At 50.2% G+C, this 16,227-nt stretch overlaps 1 protein-coding gene across 2 annotated transcripts in view; it reads right to left on the reverse strand.

Annotated features, from left to right (window-relative positions):
* Nucleotides 1-886: 886 nt before the first annotated feature.
* Nucleotides 887-16,227, reverse strand: part of PDZD2 (PDZ domain containing 2) — a 212,534-nt gene continuing 197,193 nt past the window's right edge. For both annotated transcript variants that reach the window (XM_088023529.1, XM_028098107.2), the window contains exons 19-24: nucleotides 10,539-14,565; nucleotides 9,614-9,731; nucleotides 6,128-6,229; nucleotides 5,177-5,438; nucleotides 2,394-2,528; nucleotides 887-1,053 (exon numbers count right to left, since the gene is read on the reverse strand). In XM_088023529.1, the coding sequence (XP_087879655.1) occupies nucleotides 887-1,053; nucleotides 2,394-2,528; nucleotides 5,177-5,438; nucleotides 6,128-6,229; nucleotides 9,614-9,731; nucleotides 10,539-14,565 (4,811 nt within the window). The remainder of the gene's footprint in view (nucleotides 1,054-2,393; nucleotides 2,529-5,176; nucleotides 5,439-6,127; nucleotides 6,230-9,613; nucleotides 9,732-10,538; nucleotides 14,566-16,227) is intronic.

Here is a 16,227-nt window from a genome sequence, read left to right on the forward strand (position 1 = left end):
AAGCACTTATTCAAGACCAGTTCCGAACTAGATGCAAGGTGCTTTCAGAGCTGGAACTTGCTGCTCATTCTAAGCAGCAAAGTTCATGGCTATTTAGTATGGTTTATCAGAACGGCATTTCTGTAAAATAGCCTTACGACTTACACTTTCAGATCACGATCAGCACTTCATGATGATCCGTAATCCACTGAGTTGAACTCTGCAGCCATACATTGCACATTACACTCACTAAAAAATACCACTTTTTTATTTTCCTTTTTCATTTTTGGATAATTCCTGAGCTCAGCTTAACTGTTAGGTCATAACTGATTTTTTTTTTTAAGTCTCACTTTCTTTTCACCATAACGTACAGACCTACAGCTCCTTCCACTGAATGTGCCTAAAAGCGTTCTCTTATTTACTTACAAAACTATATAAAACTGTAGTCCTTTACTTGTGACACTGGTGTTGCCCCTCAGACTGGGTTAGCTCCCTCACTGCCAGGATTGGGTACGGTGAGCGAGGAGGGGAGGGATGCGAAGGTCTTAAGTAGTAGGTGTCTCGAATGAAGAAGGACATGCCACATCTTGTATCCCCATCAATAAACATAAAAGGGAGGGGACAGGCACCGGAGCAAAAGCATCCCTCCTGGCCTCGGTGGTCCGGTAGCAGGATTCCAGAGGTCGGCGCTGTTGCCGTCGCACATACACGAGGTCAGCTCTTCTTTTAGAAGTATAAACCTGGAGATTTTTATAGTCCTTGCCCTTACCGATGTTCCTGTGTTGTTTAGGAACCCAGTGTTTAAAGAAGTTATGCTGATTTGCTGAAGTAAGGGAACTGAGAAAAGGAGATTCTTGTTAAAAAATGTAACAAGCACCACTAGTGAGTGTCACTCCCGGTGCCTGTTTTAGGAAGAATTCCTGTGCTTCCTAATTACTAGCTGCACGGGTCCCTCTGGGACAGACTTCATAATATTCCAGGCATCAAAGTGCATAAGCCCCACCAGGGGTTTCCCATTAATGGCAAGAATTTCATCTCCAGCTTCTATTGTTCCAGCTTGTTCAGCGGCACCACCTGTGAGAATAAATGCAGAATAATGCCTGGGCACTTTCATAGTGTTCAAAATAAATTCCAAGTAAGCTAAAAACTTAAATGAGAAAAATCTGTGAACGATAGGCCCATATTCTTAGGATAGGGAAATGGTTCTTAAGACACACAGAGCATATACCCATGAAAAATTTACGTAAGCAATGGACTAGGAGAAGGTATTTTCAGCATATTTAATCAACAATCCAAATGCCCAGTAAATGCAGGAAAACAGGTTCCACTTCTATCCAGTGTACCGTGATCGCTAATCAGTGACTGTGGAGATAACTTAAACAGCTCTACATACTTCTACACCCCAGCTTTCTCTATAACGAGCTTATGAATATGTTGTTTTTTAAAGATTTTATTTATTTGACAGAGTCACAGTGAGAGAGGGAACACAAGCAGGGGGAGTGGGAGAGGGAGCCCGATGCGGGGCTCGATCCCAGGACCCTGGGACCATGACCTGAGCCGAAGGCAGACGCTTAACGACTGAGCCACCCAGGCGCCCCATGAATATGTTCTATATATTACCTACCGATACTCTTAATATCAACTATTATATAATAGGATATACAGATTTTTATATGTACTGATATTATTAGTATAATTATACTTTTTAAAAAAAGATTTAAAATGAGCGTGCGTTGAGAGCTGGGGGCGAGCAGCAGAGGGGGAGAGAGAATCGCAGACTCCCCGCTGAGCATGGAGCCCCACAGGGGGCTCACTCACGACCCTGAGATTAGGAACTGAGCCACCCAGGTGCCCCAGTATAATTATACTTTTTGAATATAATTGTGTAGCTCAGGAACTTGAAGAGATTTTTGAGAACTGTCCAAATCATAAAGTAATTATTCAAGTTCATAAAGAGACCTTGTATCTACCACATGTTTCAACGATCTTTATGCTCTCATCTTACCTTCCTGAAGTCTAGTATTTGCAATTTGAAAGAAATACAATCTTGGTCCATGTTAATTACCCCTGGCTGGCAATTCTTGATGGCATTAACTTGGTACGTTTATATCAGTTACAGCTAATGCTAGTTAGGGACACAGACCCTGGAGCTGGACTGCCTGGGTTCAAGCCTTGTTCTGCCACTTGTGTGTGTGACCTCAGGTGCTTGTGTAATTCCCCTGTGGCACACTCTCTCCTTTGTGAAACAGGAATGATAGGATTGTCGGGGGGTGGGCAACATGAGTTCATACATGTAAAACACAACAGGGCTGACACACAGTACATCCTGTGTGTGGGAGAGAATGAAAACATTTTCCGAACGGAAGGCACAGTCATACACAGAAAACAGCCGACTGGCTCTTCTAGGGCGTTACCTTTGTATACTCTTTTAATGAACAGGGGCCCATCTCCAGCCATTGAGGATTTTCCTCCATCCAGACTCAAGCCCAGCCCAGCAGAGGTCTTCAGCACTTCGACACACAGCGCATCGTGGGAAGGGACGCTTCTCCCTGCAGCCACGACATTCGTGAGGATGGAAGTGACAAGGACACTCATTACCACCTCTCCAGTCCCCCAAATGTGTTACCCCGTCGCCCCTGAGTCCCATCTCCCTTCAAAACCAGCGTTAGGATTGGTCTCCCAAATTTGGAGCTGACCTCATGGCTATGTTCCTGCTGTGCATGCACCATTTGCTCTTCAAAGCATTTTTTTTTTTTTAAAAGATTTATGTATTTGAGAGAGAGAGAGCACATGCATGTGAGCAGGGGGGAGGGCCAGAGGGAGAAGCGGACTCCCCGCTGAGCGCAGAGCCTGATGCAGGGCTCCATTCCAGGACCCTGGGATCATGACCTGAGCCGAAATCGAGAGCCAGACACTCAACTGACTGAGCCACACAGGCGCCCCTAAGCACTTTCTGTAAGCATGGAGGCAGCTTTGGGGCCCAAGCAGAAACCCTCAGAGACCAGACTGCTCTTGGCAAGCCCCGTACACTGTGGTCGTGTGTCTTCGTGAAGTCACGCTTGGGGAATCAGTGTCCTGCCTACCCTGAGTGCCGATGGCAGCGGAGGGTCACAATCCGGCCCTGATAACCTGCAGCACCCCGGTGCCAGGCCTCACGTGAGACAGCGATCGTGGGTCCCAGAGCTCCGCGCCTTCCCCCTTCTGCTGCGCATGCTCCTGCCCTCGCTGCCATCTCCTTTCTCCATGGGGGTGTGTGGGGGGGCACATTTCCCTGGCAATGGGTCCTCCACTGCAACAAACGTGTGCAGACTGCCCACTTGGGCTTGAGGCTAAGGTAGCCAGCATCCCTGCCTTTGAACAGAAAGGTCTGTCCATTAGTGGGGTTTGAAGAAGGTCACTCTGCGTCCACGGGGTCTGAAGGCAATGTGCCACAGGAATTTCAATAGGTGATTTCACTTGCTTGTTAAACAGAACAGGCCCATTACAGTGGCTCTCAGCTCTGGGCCAGATTCTACTGAAATCACCCAGGAACCTTAGAAAGCTAGTGACTCTGGGCCCTGACATAATTGAGCTGGTGAGTTTGCTGGGCAGTAGGATTCTAAAAGCTTCCTAGGTGCCTCTTGTGCAGCCCACCGCCTCTGTCCTCAAGTGGGATGCTTCCGGGGCACGTGAAGGGATGATTCCATGGGTTCGGGTGGAGCTCTAGGCAGGGGAATTTTAAGGAACAGGACTATGAAAAAGTTTAAGCCCTGAAAGTGCTTATAATTTGGTAACTATAGAACCCCATTCAAGGCCAGATGTTCTGAAGGTGTCCCAGGAATACTTAATGATTATAAATGACAGAATAGCCTTCCATATCCCAAGTTCATGAGGCTTAAAAACTCTAGAAGCTGCCAGGAGTTTCCTGTGATGTTAAGTTTCTGGATCCATTGAAAACAGACCAAGCAGTTGAGACAGTGCTGGGGCAAAGGTGAGCATGACAAGGTCTGAGGACCTAAGGTGTTTCCCAGTATTGAGAAGGGCTTCAGTTTTCTAGAGGCGTAAAAAGCAAGACAACAGAGGAGAAGGGTGAGAATACTTCCGACCTGTGGAGGCATCTGGACAGGAAGAGTTTCCCATCTGTTCAGTGGAAGTGAGTGCTGTTTTCAGCAAAGAAATCACGGATAGGCCAGGCCACCATGAAGCCAAGTTGAACGGAGGAATTCAACTACCCTTGACTTTACTAGGGAGAGACGTTGAGAAGAAACCAAAGACCTCCCCAGAAGGCAGTGCCCTGATCTGAGCTTCCAGAGGCTCTCCGTGCTCTCGGGACTAAAGACATTGCTCCTGAACTCCAAGGGAGAGGACACCACGGAGGTCTAGCGTAGTTCTCCGAAGGCCGCCATCAGCCTTGTGCTTCAGAAACAGAAGCAGTACTTAGTTCCGAGTAAACACCTCGTATGCCTTCCCAGCGGGCCTTGGGATGACAGTATGGAGGGCGCTTAGGAAATCCTCTTCTCAACCTCTTTTTATAAGCTTTTGGTTGATTAAGGCTACAGTCTCTGTTTTTAAACATTTGTGCCCCCTCATTTCCTTATGTTCTTCTAAAACAGGAAAGAATACAAACCCTGGTGTTTCCAAGGACAAATGGCAGTTCTGGAATTTCTGCATGCTCTCCATGATTCCCCTTATCACAAGAGTTTTGTGTTTTACCTAAGTCCTAAGAAGATATAAATGTGAAAGGGCTTCCTTCCTCATACACGTAGAGAGGCTGTCAAGCAGTCGTTCAAAGTCTTCGACAGTATGGCTTTAACTACGGGGGGCAGTGGTTTCTAACTTACTAGGAACACTGCTTTTTCAAGAAGAATCCAGAAACATTAGACTTCACTACATTTGATTTCTTCTTCTTCTTTTTTTTTTTTAGAGGGAGAGAGAGGGTGTGGGGCTGGGGGGTGGGGGTGGGGCAGGACAGAAGAACAGAGAGAATCCTAAGCAGGCTCCAAGCCCAGTGTGGAGCCTGATGGGGGCTCGATCTCAGGACCCTGAGATCATGACCTGAGTTGAAATCAAGAGCTGGACGCTTAACCGACGGAGCCACCATGCGCCCCTCTATTTGATTTCTCTGACCCTAATGAGAGTAGTTAGGTTCCTTTTGGTTCAGCCAGAATCTGCTCTGCCGGTTGCTCACACCCTGCCAGTTGCTGGGCTGGTGACTTACCTATACCAGGCTCCAGTGTGCTGGCCTTCCTGGAGAGCGGGCCCTGCCCACTGGCTTCCTGCCCACTGGAGGCTCTGGGCCGATCGTTCCCTTTCCTGATGACCACGAGCACATCTCTGTGCAGCTGTGCTTGGTGCAGAATCTTGAGGACATCCCCATGGACTAAGCCGGCCAGTGAGGCACCATTGACGGACAGAAGGAAATCCCCTCGGTTCACAGTCCCTTCCTGAGAAGCAGCCCCCTGAGAACACACCCTGTGCACCTGGGGCGAGGAGAAGACAAAAAGCTTTGGAAACTTCAGTCAAAGCAGAAGGGCAGATGCAAATCTGTAGTAGAGGAACCTTCTAATGGCAAGTTTGCAAAATCCTACGAACGTGGTTCATTGAAAGCCTGCGCCGCGTGAGGGAGGGAATTACAAAGGTCGGTGCCGGCATCTGAATACATTTTTTCCTCAACTTCTCGCGAGCGTGTAATCTGTGCCTGGCACTCCGCCGGGCAGTAAGATCACAAAAATGAGCAGGACCTGGTCTGGTCTCACGGGGGCGGCCTGCCTCGTGATCTCAGAGGCCTCTGAGTGATCTAAAATCGGAGGTGGTTCTTGAGAAGGAAGTAATTTCAGAAGCACATGCAGATTGGGTCAGTTGATTCTCGTGTTTTTCTAGTGTTTAAGTATTCAGGTGAACATGAGGAAACTCCAGAAAACCGTGCTTACACGTACTGGCATCGAGTAGGTCACTCGGTCTGCACATTGGTCGGCTCTGTGGTAAAAATGTGTATCTTTGCCGATGGCTAGGTTATGTCCTACCTCCCGCACTTTGCCACTTTGCTTTGTTAGGAGGAGACAAACACCACCAGTGTTCTGTGAGCTCACAGATGAGAATTTTGTCCTGAGCACCTCTGAGGCTGTGTCAGGAGTGACTTCCCTGGGAGCATCTTGACGTGGTCACTTACCACAACTGATTTCGGCTCCATGTCTGTCCCTCCTGCCACAGTGAATCCCAGACCTGAGCCTTCTTTTTTATTCAAGACGATGAAGCAAACATCTTCTTTATTCTAGTAAAAAGAAACAGAAAAAAGTCCAGTTGACCTTTGAATAACCCAGGGGGTGGCTCACTGACCTCCGCACTGTCAAATCTGCATAGAACGTCGTCCCTAAAACTTAACCACTAAGAGCCTGCTGTTGACTGGAAGCCTTACTTAGAAACGGTTATTTTTCTGTGTTGTATTATAGACCCTGTTCTTAAAGCTAGGGAAAAAGAATGTGATTAAGAAAATCATAAGGACATGATGCCTGGGTGGCTCAGTCAGTTAAGTGTCTGCCTTTGGCTTAGGTCATGATCCCAGGGTCCTGGGATCGAGCCCTGCATCGGGCTCCCTGCCTTGCAGGAAGCCTGCTTTTCCCTCTGCTGCTCCCCTTGCTTGTGCTCGATCTCTCTCTCTCTCTCTCTCTCTCGCTCTGATGAATAAATATAAATAAAATCTTGAAAAAATCGTAAGGAAGAGAATGCATTTATAGTACTGGCAAAATCTCGTGCAAAAGTGGACTTGTGTTGTTCAAGAGGCAACTGTATATTCCTCGTGCCAAGAGTCAGGAAGCTGTGCTGTGAGTCCTCCTGCACAGCTGCTCAGCACGAGCCCCGATGGTTATTCGGGAGCTTTCACACAATATTGGAATTGGAGGAGCTTCATCTCAAGCATCCTGCTCCCCTCCTGGGTGGTGCTGACATGATGGTGTTTTGAGGGTCCATCCTGTAGCTACAGCCCCATGTTTAGGGTGGACATAAGCCAGGATGGGGCAGGGACAGGGGACAGTTTAGGAGCTATTCCAGGCACCAGATTATGTCTTCCCAAATCTGATCATAGCACATCATTTGATCTTGAAGGGGATTCTTTACTGTACAACTGTTTAAGTCTACAATTTAGCCAAGCCAGTGTCAACAAGAGCAGAGAGAAGTAGTGCCAAGAGGCAGGATGAGAGAAACTGAGGCCACCAGTTTATGTCCCCGTCCCGCCATGTTCAGTTCATTGGATTTCAGGTGCAGTTGATGAACTGTCATAAAATACAAAGTATGTTAAAAAATATAAAGTACTTTAAAACTAATTGTCAACTTGAATCGAGACTAGAACATTCCTAGTAGTGTCCTAGGGTTAAGTAACAAAAAGATGTCCTATGTTTCAAGCATCAAACAAAAGATATTTTGAAATAAAATATTTTAGCTAATTCTGAATTTTTACTTCTTTTGCTCACACACTATATATGATGAACAACATTTTAAAGATCTGCATTGCTAGGTTCCCCATGAAGTGATGTATAATCTATCAGTTCAGGGTGTTCTCAGCCCAGCAAGAGAAAAAGAATCTAACTCCTTCAGGGTTGCTTTGATGAGAGAAAGTGAGAGCACTGAAGAGAGAGACCCAGCTCCGTAGTGTGCTTGGGAAGGAACCCAGTACTTAAAAGAAAGTTTAGTTCTATTATTAGTGTGTCCTAAAGAGTAACCCCAAACATTTTACACCTCCCTAAAGAAGTTCATTCAGCCCAAATCCCCATATGTCGTCACTAGACTATCGGGCAGACCTACTGCTAAGGCCAACTGTTTACACGCTCAGACCCCGTTCAGTGGAGAGAATGAGGGCTAGGCTTTCTCAGTGAAAATGGGAGCATGTGGTCTGGTAAGTGACCTTTGTGTAGCTTCTGGGAGGTAATGCAGTACTTCTCAGAGACTTAAGTGCCTTTATGGGAGCAAAGACAATATTTGAAAATGGGATTCTCCTGCATTCCGGGATATAACACCAAAATTTTAATTTATTCAAATTTTCTGGTTGTGTTTGAGGATACAAGTGTGCTAGAAGCTGACTGTCAGGCCATATCTCCCCTCTAAGTAGCTTAGCACAGCATCAGGGAAGCTCCATGCACCCCCGAGAACTCCCCAAGGTTTGGGTGTGTTGAGGTCAGAGGGGCAGGGCTTGTTCCCCCCGCCCCCGATCTCTCACAGCGCCCCCAACAGGAAGCCACAGGGAATCGTGTGCAGTTCCATTTTCAGCACCCACAAACCACACTCACTCAAAAAGCAAGCAGGAAATTTCTGAAGATGGTAGAGCGAGGACATCTCCGCTCATGCTGCTCCGGGAAAGCAACTAAAGACTGCAGGATAATAAGGGGAAAAGCCGCATTGTGATCAAGTAGGAAAGCGCTTCCACACCAGACCACAGGGTTGTCTGGTGGTGAGTGTACAACCAGAGCGAGGGGGTGGGAGGCCCCAGAGGATGCCCCCCCAACCCCTCCTGGTGGCGCTTGGCATCCTTTCCACACAAAAAGTCTCCCCTTTTGTTTGTGGTCCCTGAAAATGCACATCCCATTTTCAGTTGGTTGAGACTTTTTGCTTTTCTCCTCCTCCGTTTTCTCTAACACTGAAATGTCTGGAGGAAAAGGGACCTGGCAAAGCGTGATCCCACCGTGCCACCTTGACTGGAAATGCCAGAACAAGACTTGCATGCAGGAGATGCTTGCTTATTGTCACAAGTTGAAGGAAGAAGGGAGATGACAGACTAGTCCCTTTTACTGAGAGTGAAAAATGCTGGACGTCTCAAGGTTCACGGCACAGATCGAAACCAGTGGGTTGAGGACCAGAGGGAGTGTAAGCCAAGGGCAACTGGCCGCCTCTCCATCCTGGTTCACTCCTTAGTAGATGCCAACGTCACAGCCCTTCTGGGTAATATTAGAATTTCTGGAACAGTGTTCTCGAATCCATCAGTGACCCAGGTATATTACCAGTTGAGAAACTGTTCATGTTTGCTTTTTGTCCTCTAAACAGAAATACTCATTTATTAGGGTTCAAATCTCTATGGGTAGTCCTGAGAAGTTAATGTTGTTCTTCAGAGACGTATTCTAGATATGAACCCATGGCTTCTTTTGTTGTTTACTGTCACCTCCGATTTATGGAAGGACTTCATTTGTAAGGACCCGTTAGCCACACTGTCTTGAGCCCCAGGCTTTAGAAGCCCCTAGGCTGGGAGCCCGGGCAGGGCTACACAGATGCGCTAACCCATCTCCCCAGCAGGTGGCTCCCTTGACAAGGCGTTAATGTCCTCCTAGTGGCTGGGCCGTGATTGTGGTCATTCCCTCCCATCTCCAAGACACCCAGTTCCGTTCTGAGGACCCTCTGTAGACAAACGCCAGATGTGGGGGGTGAGGAGGAGGGCAGCTAGTCACCACTGGGGAATTAAAACAGCAGCTGCACCTGGAATTCAAGACAAGGCCTAAGCTTGAGAAGCAAGCTGCAAAGTGAGAGAGAAGTCAGACCCGGCTGAAGAACGCCCTGCACGGACCCGGGACGGGGTTCTCCGGGGCTCTGGGGGGACCTCTCCAGGCTGGGGGCCCATGCTTGGGCCCGGGCGTGGCCTCTGCTCCTTCTCCCCGGCCTGTCCGGTTTCACTCACCTCTGATTGTGCTTTCGCTTCCTGAATGAGAGTTAGGACGGTCGATCTGGACCCCACTGATGATAAAACAGACTGCAGTCTTCGCTGGTCGCCCGCTGAGATGAGAAGCTGATCCAAACTAAAGAACATAAATATATTTGAAAAACATTAAAGAAAAAGGTGATTTTTCCATTTCATAAGGACGTATTTAAAATGATCTCTTTCTACCAAATCACAGGCATTTTCTGAGTGTCATGCCCTCTTGGTCGTAGTAACTCTCCATTCAAACTAAGGAGAATCCTGTGAGCTCTAATAGGAATTTCACTTGCTGCCAACAGCGCTGGGAAGGACTGTGGCTTCTGGGATCCCTCCCGCATGTCAGGGAACTAATCCTGGAGCTTAGAAGAAAATTTCTGACATCTAAAAAAAAAATATTCTTTAAAATATGTTAGAAATTTTCTGTTAAACTCTGGTCACCTTCAAAGACCCAGGTTCTCCCCCGAGGCACAGCCTGCCCTGTCCTTTCTCATCTCTCTGGTGGTGGGTGCTTGTGCTGAAGTGCCAGGTCCCTTAAGGCTTCTCTCCTGAGCAACATTCTGGCAAACACTTTCTCTGCAGCCACTGTGGGTTTCTAGTAATGATATTAAAAACAAAGGGGGCTAAATGTAATGTGGTTATCCTGGAAGAGAAAAAGGATGTAAGTGAAATTTGTTCCGTGAAATCCGAGTGAAGTCTGTAGTTTAGTTCATTGTGTTCTTCCAGTGTTAATTTCTTTTGCCACCTGAGGCATGATTACATTAAGATGTTCACATCGGGAGGGGCTGGGTGAGGGGTTCTTCACGGGAGCGCTCTGCATTATCTCTGCAACTTTTCTATAAATCTAAAGCTACCTCGTAATTAAAAAAAAAAAGTTTATTTGAATAAAAGGGGAGAGGAAGATACTTACTTAACCGACCAGCCTTTTCCAGAAGGCAGATCCTGGGGGGTTTCACCCACATGATGGGCTGAACTGGGTGCCCCAGGCTCACTGGCTTTAGGGTTGCTTCCTCCTGGACAGGCTCTGTCCCCCCGCTTCATGGGGCATGAAAGGGCAGTGGACCCACTGAGGCCTGCAGCGGGAGAGCCAAGTGACCTCCTGGGGACGATTTCCAGTTCCGTTTTGAAGAGCACGGTGGCGGGCCCTGCCGCGAAATCCTCACTGCAGAGCTTGTCAAGGTCGGGCATGCTCAAGGCTCGCAGCTCCTGGAGCTTGGAGCGGGGTAAGGGCGAGGGCTGGGTGTGGCGCACTGAGGACTTGTTCCTCTTGCTGGGAGAGGCTGGAGCTGCAGTTGGGGTGGGACTTCCAGAAGGACCAAGTGGTTTCTTTGGGGCCGAGTCAGGGCCCTTGTTACCGGCTCCCGCTGGGTTCTGCCGGGAGACCGTCAGCGTTGTGCTGGACGGGCACTTGGTCATTTGGGGGGTGAGGGTGCTGGCTTCACTTTGGCTTTCGCTGCAGGAACTCAGGCTGCGTCTCAGTGACCTCGCTGTGGGGTCAACAGGGTGGCTGAGGCTCCCGGAAACAATGCTGCCTGACGACCGTCTCCCAATGGGAGGCTTGGAGCTTACTGACAAAAAAGGGGACGCCCCAGACTTGGCCACCAGCCGGTCAGAATTGGCCAGGTTCTCAAAAGACTTGATCCTCTGCTTCACAGAGAAAAATGAGGTAGATTCATAGTTCTGCTCAGGGTAGTAATGTCTTCTGGTGACTTTGATTTTGTCTGTGACTAGGCAGCTCCTTTCTTGAACCAAAAGGACATCCCCTTCGTCTGTGGTCGGAAGGTTCCTTGATGTCTCCAGAAGGGGCTTTACACTATATACACCCTGTCCGTTAGCCAGGCCAAGGACACCGCCTCTGGAGGCCTTGGCCTCAAGGAGGCCCCCACTCGTTGCAGGGATCTGGCTGTCCCGATGAGAGCGGCCTGGGCTGTGCAGGGCATGCCCCTCCCGGCCAAAATGGCTTGAAAACTGGGCGGGCATGGAGTAGGTCCTGGTGGCCGGCCTTGGCGTGAAGTACGGATGGTCATCTAGTGCTGGGCCCCCTGCTGTGCCATTCCTGGGCATCCCTAGGGAGCCGGACGCCTGGCCCGCCTTCCCCTGGGAGGAATCTGCCTTTTTAGCAGGCAGCTGTGGGGAGGGTGAGGAAGAGGCCAGTCTTGCCATCCTGGAAGTTTGCTGGGTTTCCTGCTCCACCTGGGGGGCACGAGATGGCAGCGACGATGGAGGATTTGGGGACGGCTCCAGTGACTGGTGACAGGGTCTGATTTCAGTCTTCTCCTGACAGTTGCTCTGGGCCCAGAACCCTCCTAGTCTGCCACTCTCGGCCGGCTTGTCACCGCAGGCATCCTTTGGCATTCTTTCACAAGAAATTTCAACTATTTTCAGCTGGTTGGTTCTTTCTAGGGGATCGCCAGCAATTACTTCGCTTCCTTTGTCGCCAGGCACCCCTGGTTGGGCGGCCTCCGGCGCTGGATCCGGCTGGCTGGACCCCGGAGGGGGGACCTCCTGCCCGTTCGCGGCCGTGGACGCGCTGCGCCCCGAGGCCGCAGGGGGCGCCCTGCTCTCTGGTCCACCGCGGGGAGAGGCGGCGGCGGCGGCGGCCGCGCGGGCTCTGTCGGGCTCTGCGTGGAAAGCCGCCTGGGATCTACGGCACGCAGCTTGCTCCGGAAGAGTCTTGGGGGAGGCGTGGGGTGAAACGAAGGCTGTGATGCTCGCCTCGGATGCGGGGGGCTTTGGCGGCCGGCTCTCCAGCACGCACTGGGGGGGCCCGGGGGGGGCTGGGGCGTTCTTGTCCGGCTCCTCGTGCTCGGCTGTGTGGAACCGGGGGGCCGTGCCCTTCGGAAGCATTCTGTGGGAGGTCTGGGGTGAAATGAGGGGTTTCCTGGGGTCCATCCCACCGGCCTTGGCCATAGGAGCAGCAGGGGCCTCCGAAGTGACTTTGCTTTTGCTTTTGATGCTCAGTCTCTTCAGCTTAGGACCGGATTTGGGTTTCTGACAGTTATTTAAAAGTGTTTCCACTGAACCTTTTTTAGGTGGGTCTTTATTTTCCAGACTCACTTTCAGCTGAGGGGGGCTCTGAAGCCCAGCAACCCCCTTTTTGTGGCTGGAACTCGACCCCTGACTTTTGGAGTCAGGGCTTCTGGCGGGCACCATGGGCCGCTCCCTTTCAGTTTTGGCCTGTGCATGCGTACCATGGTTATTTTTATTTATTTCTTTAAACCAGGCCATGATGGGCCTCCTGGAGATCATTTTTGGTTTCTGGAGCACGTCATCCATGTCTTGACTTTCGGAGATGTGCAGATTCGTCAAAACAGATTCTCCATTCTTAGGGACTTCCACACTAAAGGGGGACCGGTTTTCAGTTGCACTGACATTTGTCTCTTGTTTTTCATTTGGGGTTTTGTCACCCAGCAGGTCATGTTCTAAACCATTTACCATGTTCAGATTGCTGAGAGTGACCGGGAGGTTGTGAAAATGCCTGGCGACTTTAGGAGGCTGGCCGTTCTCCACGGCTGAGCTAGCGCTGGTGGCTTCCATGGTTTCTTCTTCACACAAGGGCCTAGGGTTCTGTAATATCCTTCTGTCTGCGTGAAGTTCATGCTCCTGAGAGCTTATATCCAAGAGAGAAAATGGCTGGGAAGAGTTTGGAATTGAAGGGCATGAGGTGCTTGGCACAAAGGACGCTCTCTCACATGGATTTCCCACCACTTGACTCAGAGCACCGTGCTTTAATGGCAGAACTTTGGCCAACACAGGGCAGGGTGCAGCCTGGACAGGTGCCTGAGCAGTGGTTGAGGGTAGATTGGGGGAGCCATCTGTAGAACAAATTTCGATTTGCTCCTCCTCAGACTCCGTAGTGTCTTCCTTGTGAGAAGACCCCTGAGAACGAGGAGGTGACCAGTTGTCCCCAGTGGAAGCTCGTGGGGCTTCGGTGAGTGATTCAGGGTCAGAAGACGAGTCCTCCGCATCACCATACATGGATGAGAGAGATGGCTCTGTGCTGTCACCCAGGCCTGACAGGGACATGCTGTCTTCGTGAAAATTGCTGAAATTTCTAGAGTAGTTGCTCAAAAAGTTTTTGTTCACAGTAAAATGTTTGTCAGGATTAATGGAATCCAAAACTGAAGGCTGGGAGGCCCACTGTGGGTGAGGGGGCTGGCCAGCAGCTGCCCAGGCCCTCCTTGGGGTGGGGGTCTGGTTCCCCATGACTGGCTCAGCAGTGTGGGAACTTCCGCTTCCAGTTCCTGCTGGAGGCTGGCCCTGAGAAGGTCCCTCTTGACTCCGCTGTTCCCCTCTCTGAGGAGACTGAAGTCTTGGTTCTGAAGCATCCAGCTCCTTGATGAGTTTGTCGATGTCGGTCACAGGGCTGCCCCCACTTTCCCTGGGGCAGCAGTGGCCCGAGACACTGCCACACACCCCGTCAGCCTTGTCAGCAGGGGACGGCAGGGTGGGGCTGGCCTGCGGGGCCCTCTCAGCCCCAGAGTCTGCTGCCTTGAGCAGAGAAGAGCCCTGGGAGTTTTCAGGAATGAGGACTCCTGTTGTTCGCAGAACCTTGCTGTGGTTACCGGGAACTCCCTGTCTCTCCTCCTGGGACGTGAGGCCTGGGGGCAGGACGGTACTAGCTGGAGATGCTCCGTCTGCCTCAGATCCTTCCCTGTGGGGAGCTGCCTTCCTGGGCGAGTTGGCTTCTGGGGCTGCTGCTGGAGTGTTGCCGAAGTCACGCCGAACCACTGTCATCGTCCCGGGGGCTGAGCTGTGCTGTGGGGCGAGTCTGACTTGACATCTGTCGTCAGACTCCGGAACCCTGGGTGACACTGGCTCTCCGGGGTTCTCAGGCTGCCTGGCTTGCTGTGTGTCCGCTGGTGTCTCGCTGGGGTCAGGGTGGGCTGCCCCCTTCTGCCCTGGGGTAGGGACAAGGTCTGGGGGGCCATCCAGTCCTGGGTTGAGAATATAAATGAAAGGCGGGGTGATAGGGGAGAGAGAGGGGAAAGTGAGAAAATAGAAAAACTCAAAAAAAAAAAAAAAACTTAACAATCTCAAATTTTTTTTTTCCCAGAAGGACCTGCCACAACCTAAATGTAGCCTTCTTGTCGTTCTCATTTTGCCTCTGAAATTACAGAGCACTCACATCTAACAAATACCACCCTGCTCTAGATGCTCTGAAATAACTCAGACTGGCTGGCAGAATAAACCTTTGTTTCTGCCCTTTTCTCTCTTGGTTATTTTTAAGGATGGGGACACCAGAAATCCTCCACCGGGGTCTCTTCACGCCATCCGCTCTGATGGCTTCAAAAGCTACAGGAGTCAGGCTGTGGTTCTGTTTCATCCCTTAGCTTTGCACTCATTCTGTGGAGGTCTCGCGTCCCCACTTTAGCTCTCATTGTGGGTTTGGCCTCACGGTGTGGGGTTGTGAGCCGTGCAGTAAAGTATAAAACAGGTGCTGACTTTTGGGGACTTACTGCTCAGTGCAGGAGAGGAGAGAGGAGGCTAATTTGGGAAGACACATGGGAGCTGCAGAAGGGTGCAGGCTTGCACCATGTCTGAGCTGCTTCTTGAGCGTGTTCAGAGGACTGGGAGAACTGGAGGGCCATATGACCTGGGAAGCGTGGACAGAAGGGGTGGGGACCTGACGGGGGTCCCAGGGGGATGGTTGACCACACAGTGATGAGGAGGAAGATGAAGGAAAAAAATGGAACGAAAGCAGGGAAGAAAGAGCATGTGATCGGAGGGGTGCAGGGAGAGGTGTTGATGCCAAGGACAGCAGGAAATGGTCATTCCATGAGGTGGGTTCCAGAGAGCCACTGTCCTGGAGGTGCCTCCTTATAAGGCCCTGCACACTCTTGGGCTAATCTGTTCTCCTCTGGCACATGGCATCTGATAATCAGGGGAAACTGGCATAAAAGAGAACATTAGATTTGCTGTTTTCTTAGGAACCAGGGATTACAGTGAAACAGTCACAATGAAAGCACCAGCTTTGAGAAGACTGTCTCCCCAAATGTTACACTCCCTCCACATCTCCCACGCAAACCATCTTAATTGCAGATGCCTTTCCCCTCCTGAAGTTCCTATGTCAACAATTAAGGACTAATTATTAGGACTTAGCACTATGCTAAGAATTTTTCATGCGCTTAATTTTCCTCCCAACACCGTGAGGTAGGTCCTGTCACCATCTGCTTTGGAAAAGTAGGGAACTGAGGCGCGGCGTGGCTTAGCAATGGATCCAGGGTCACAGAGCGTATAGCCAGAGGTCACCTGGGAAGTCGGACCCACAGCCCACCCCATTCTTCTAAACCCTGATTGCATGACCTCTGTGTAGAGAGCACCTGGCCACAACAAGGTCGGACCACCAAGACACCTGTGGAGACTGTGCTTCACTTCCCCAGGCCCCCATGGAAGGCGAGGGTCATGCCAAGATTTGAATCCTTGGGCTCCTGTCCTTCTCTGCTCAACCTTTTGAATTCCCTTCCAAATGACTTTCCTGCTTCTGCTGGTGCCAACTATGGGGAAAAGTCATGATGACACAAAAGGAGGGGATTTGAAGGTTATTCTTTAGCTTCGGATTCACTTGCTGAACAAACCCTAAATTTTTGTTAGCAATT

Source organism: Eumetopias jubatus, unplaced genomic scaffold (assembly GCF_037043125.1).
Source record: "Eumetopias jubatus isolate StellerSeaLion01/CBP00866 unplaced genomic scaffold, mEumJub1_p1.0 scaffold_5, whole genome shotgun sequence".
In the NCBI taxonomy this organism is placed as follows: domain Eukaryota; kingdom Metazoa; phylum Chordata; class Mammalia; order Carnivora; family Otariidae; genus Eumetopias; species Eumetopias jubatus.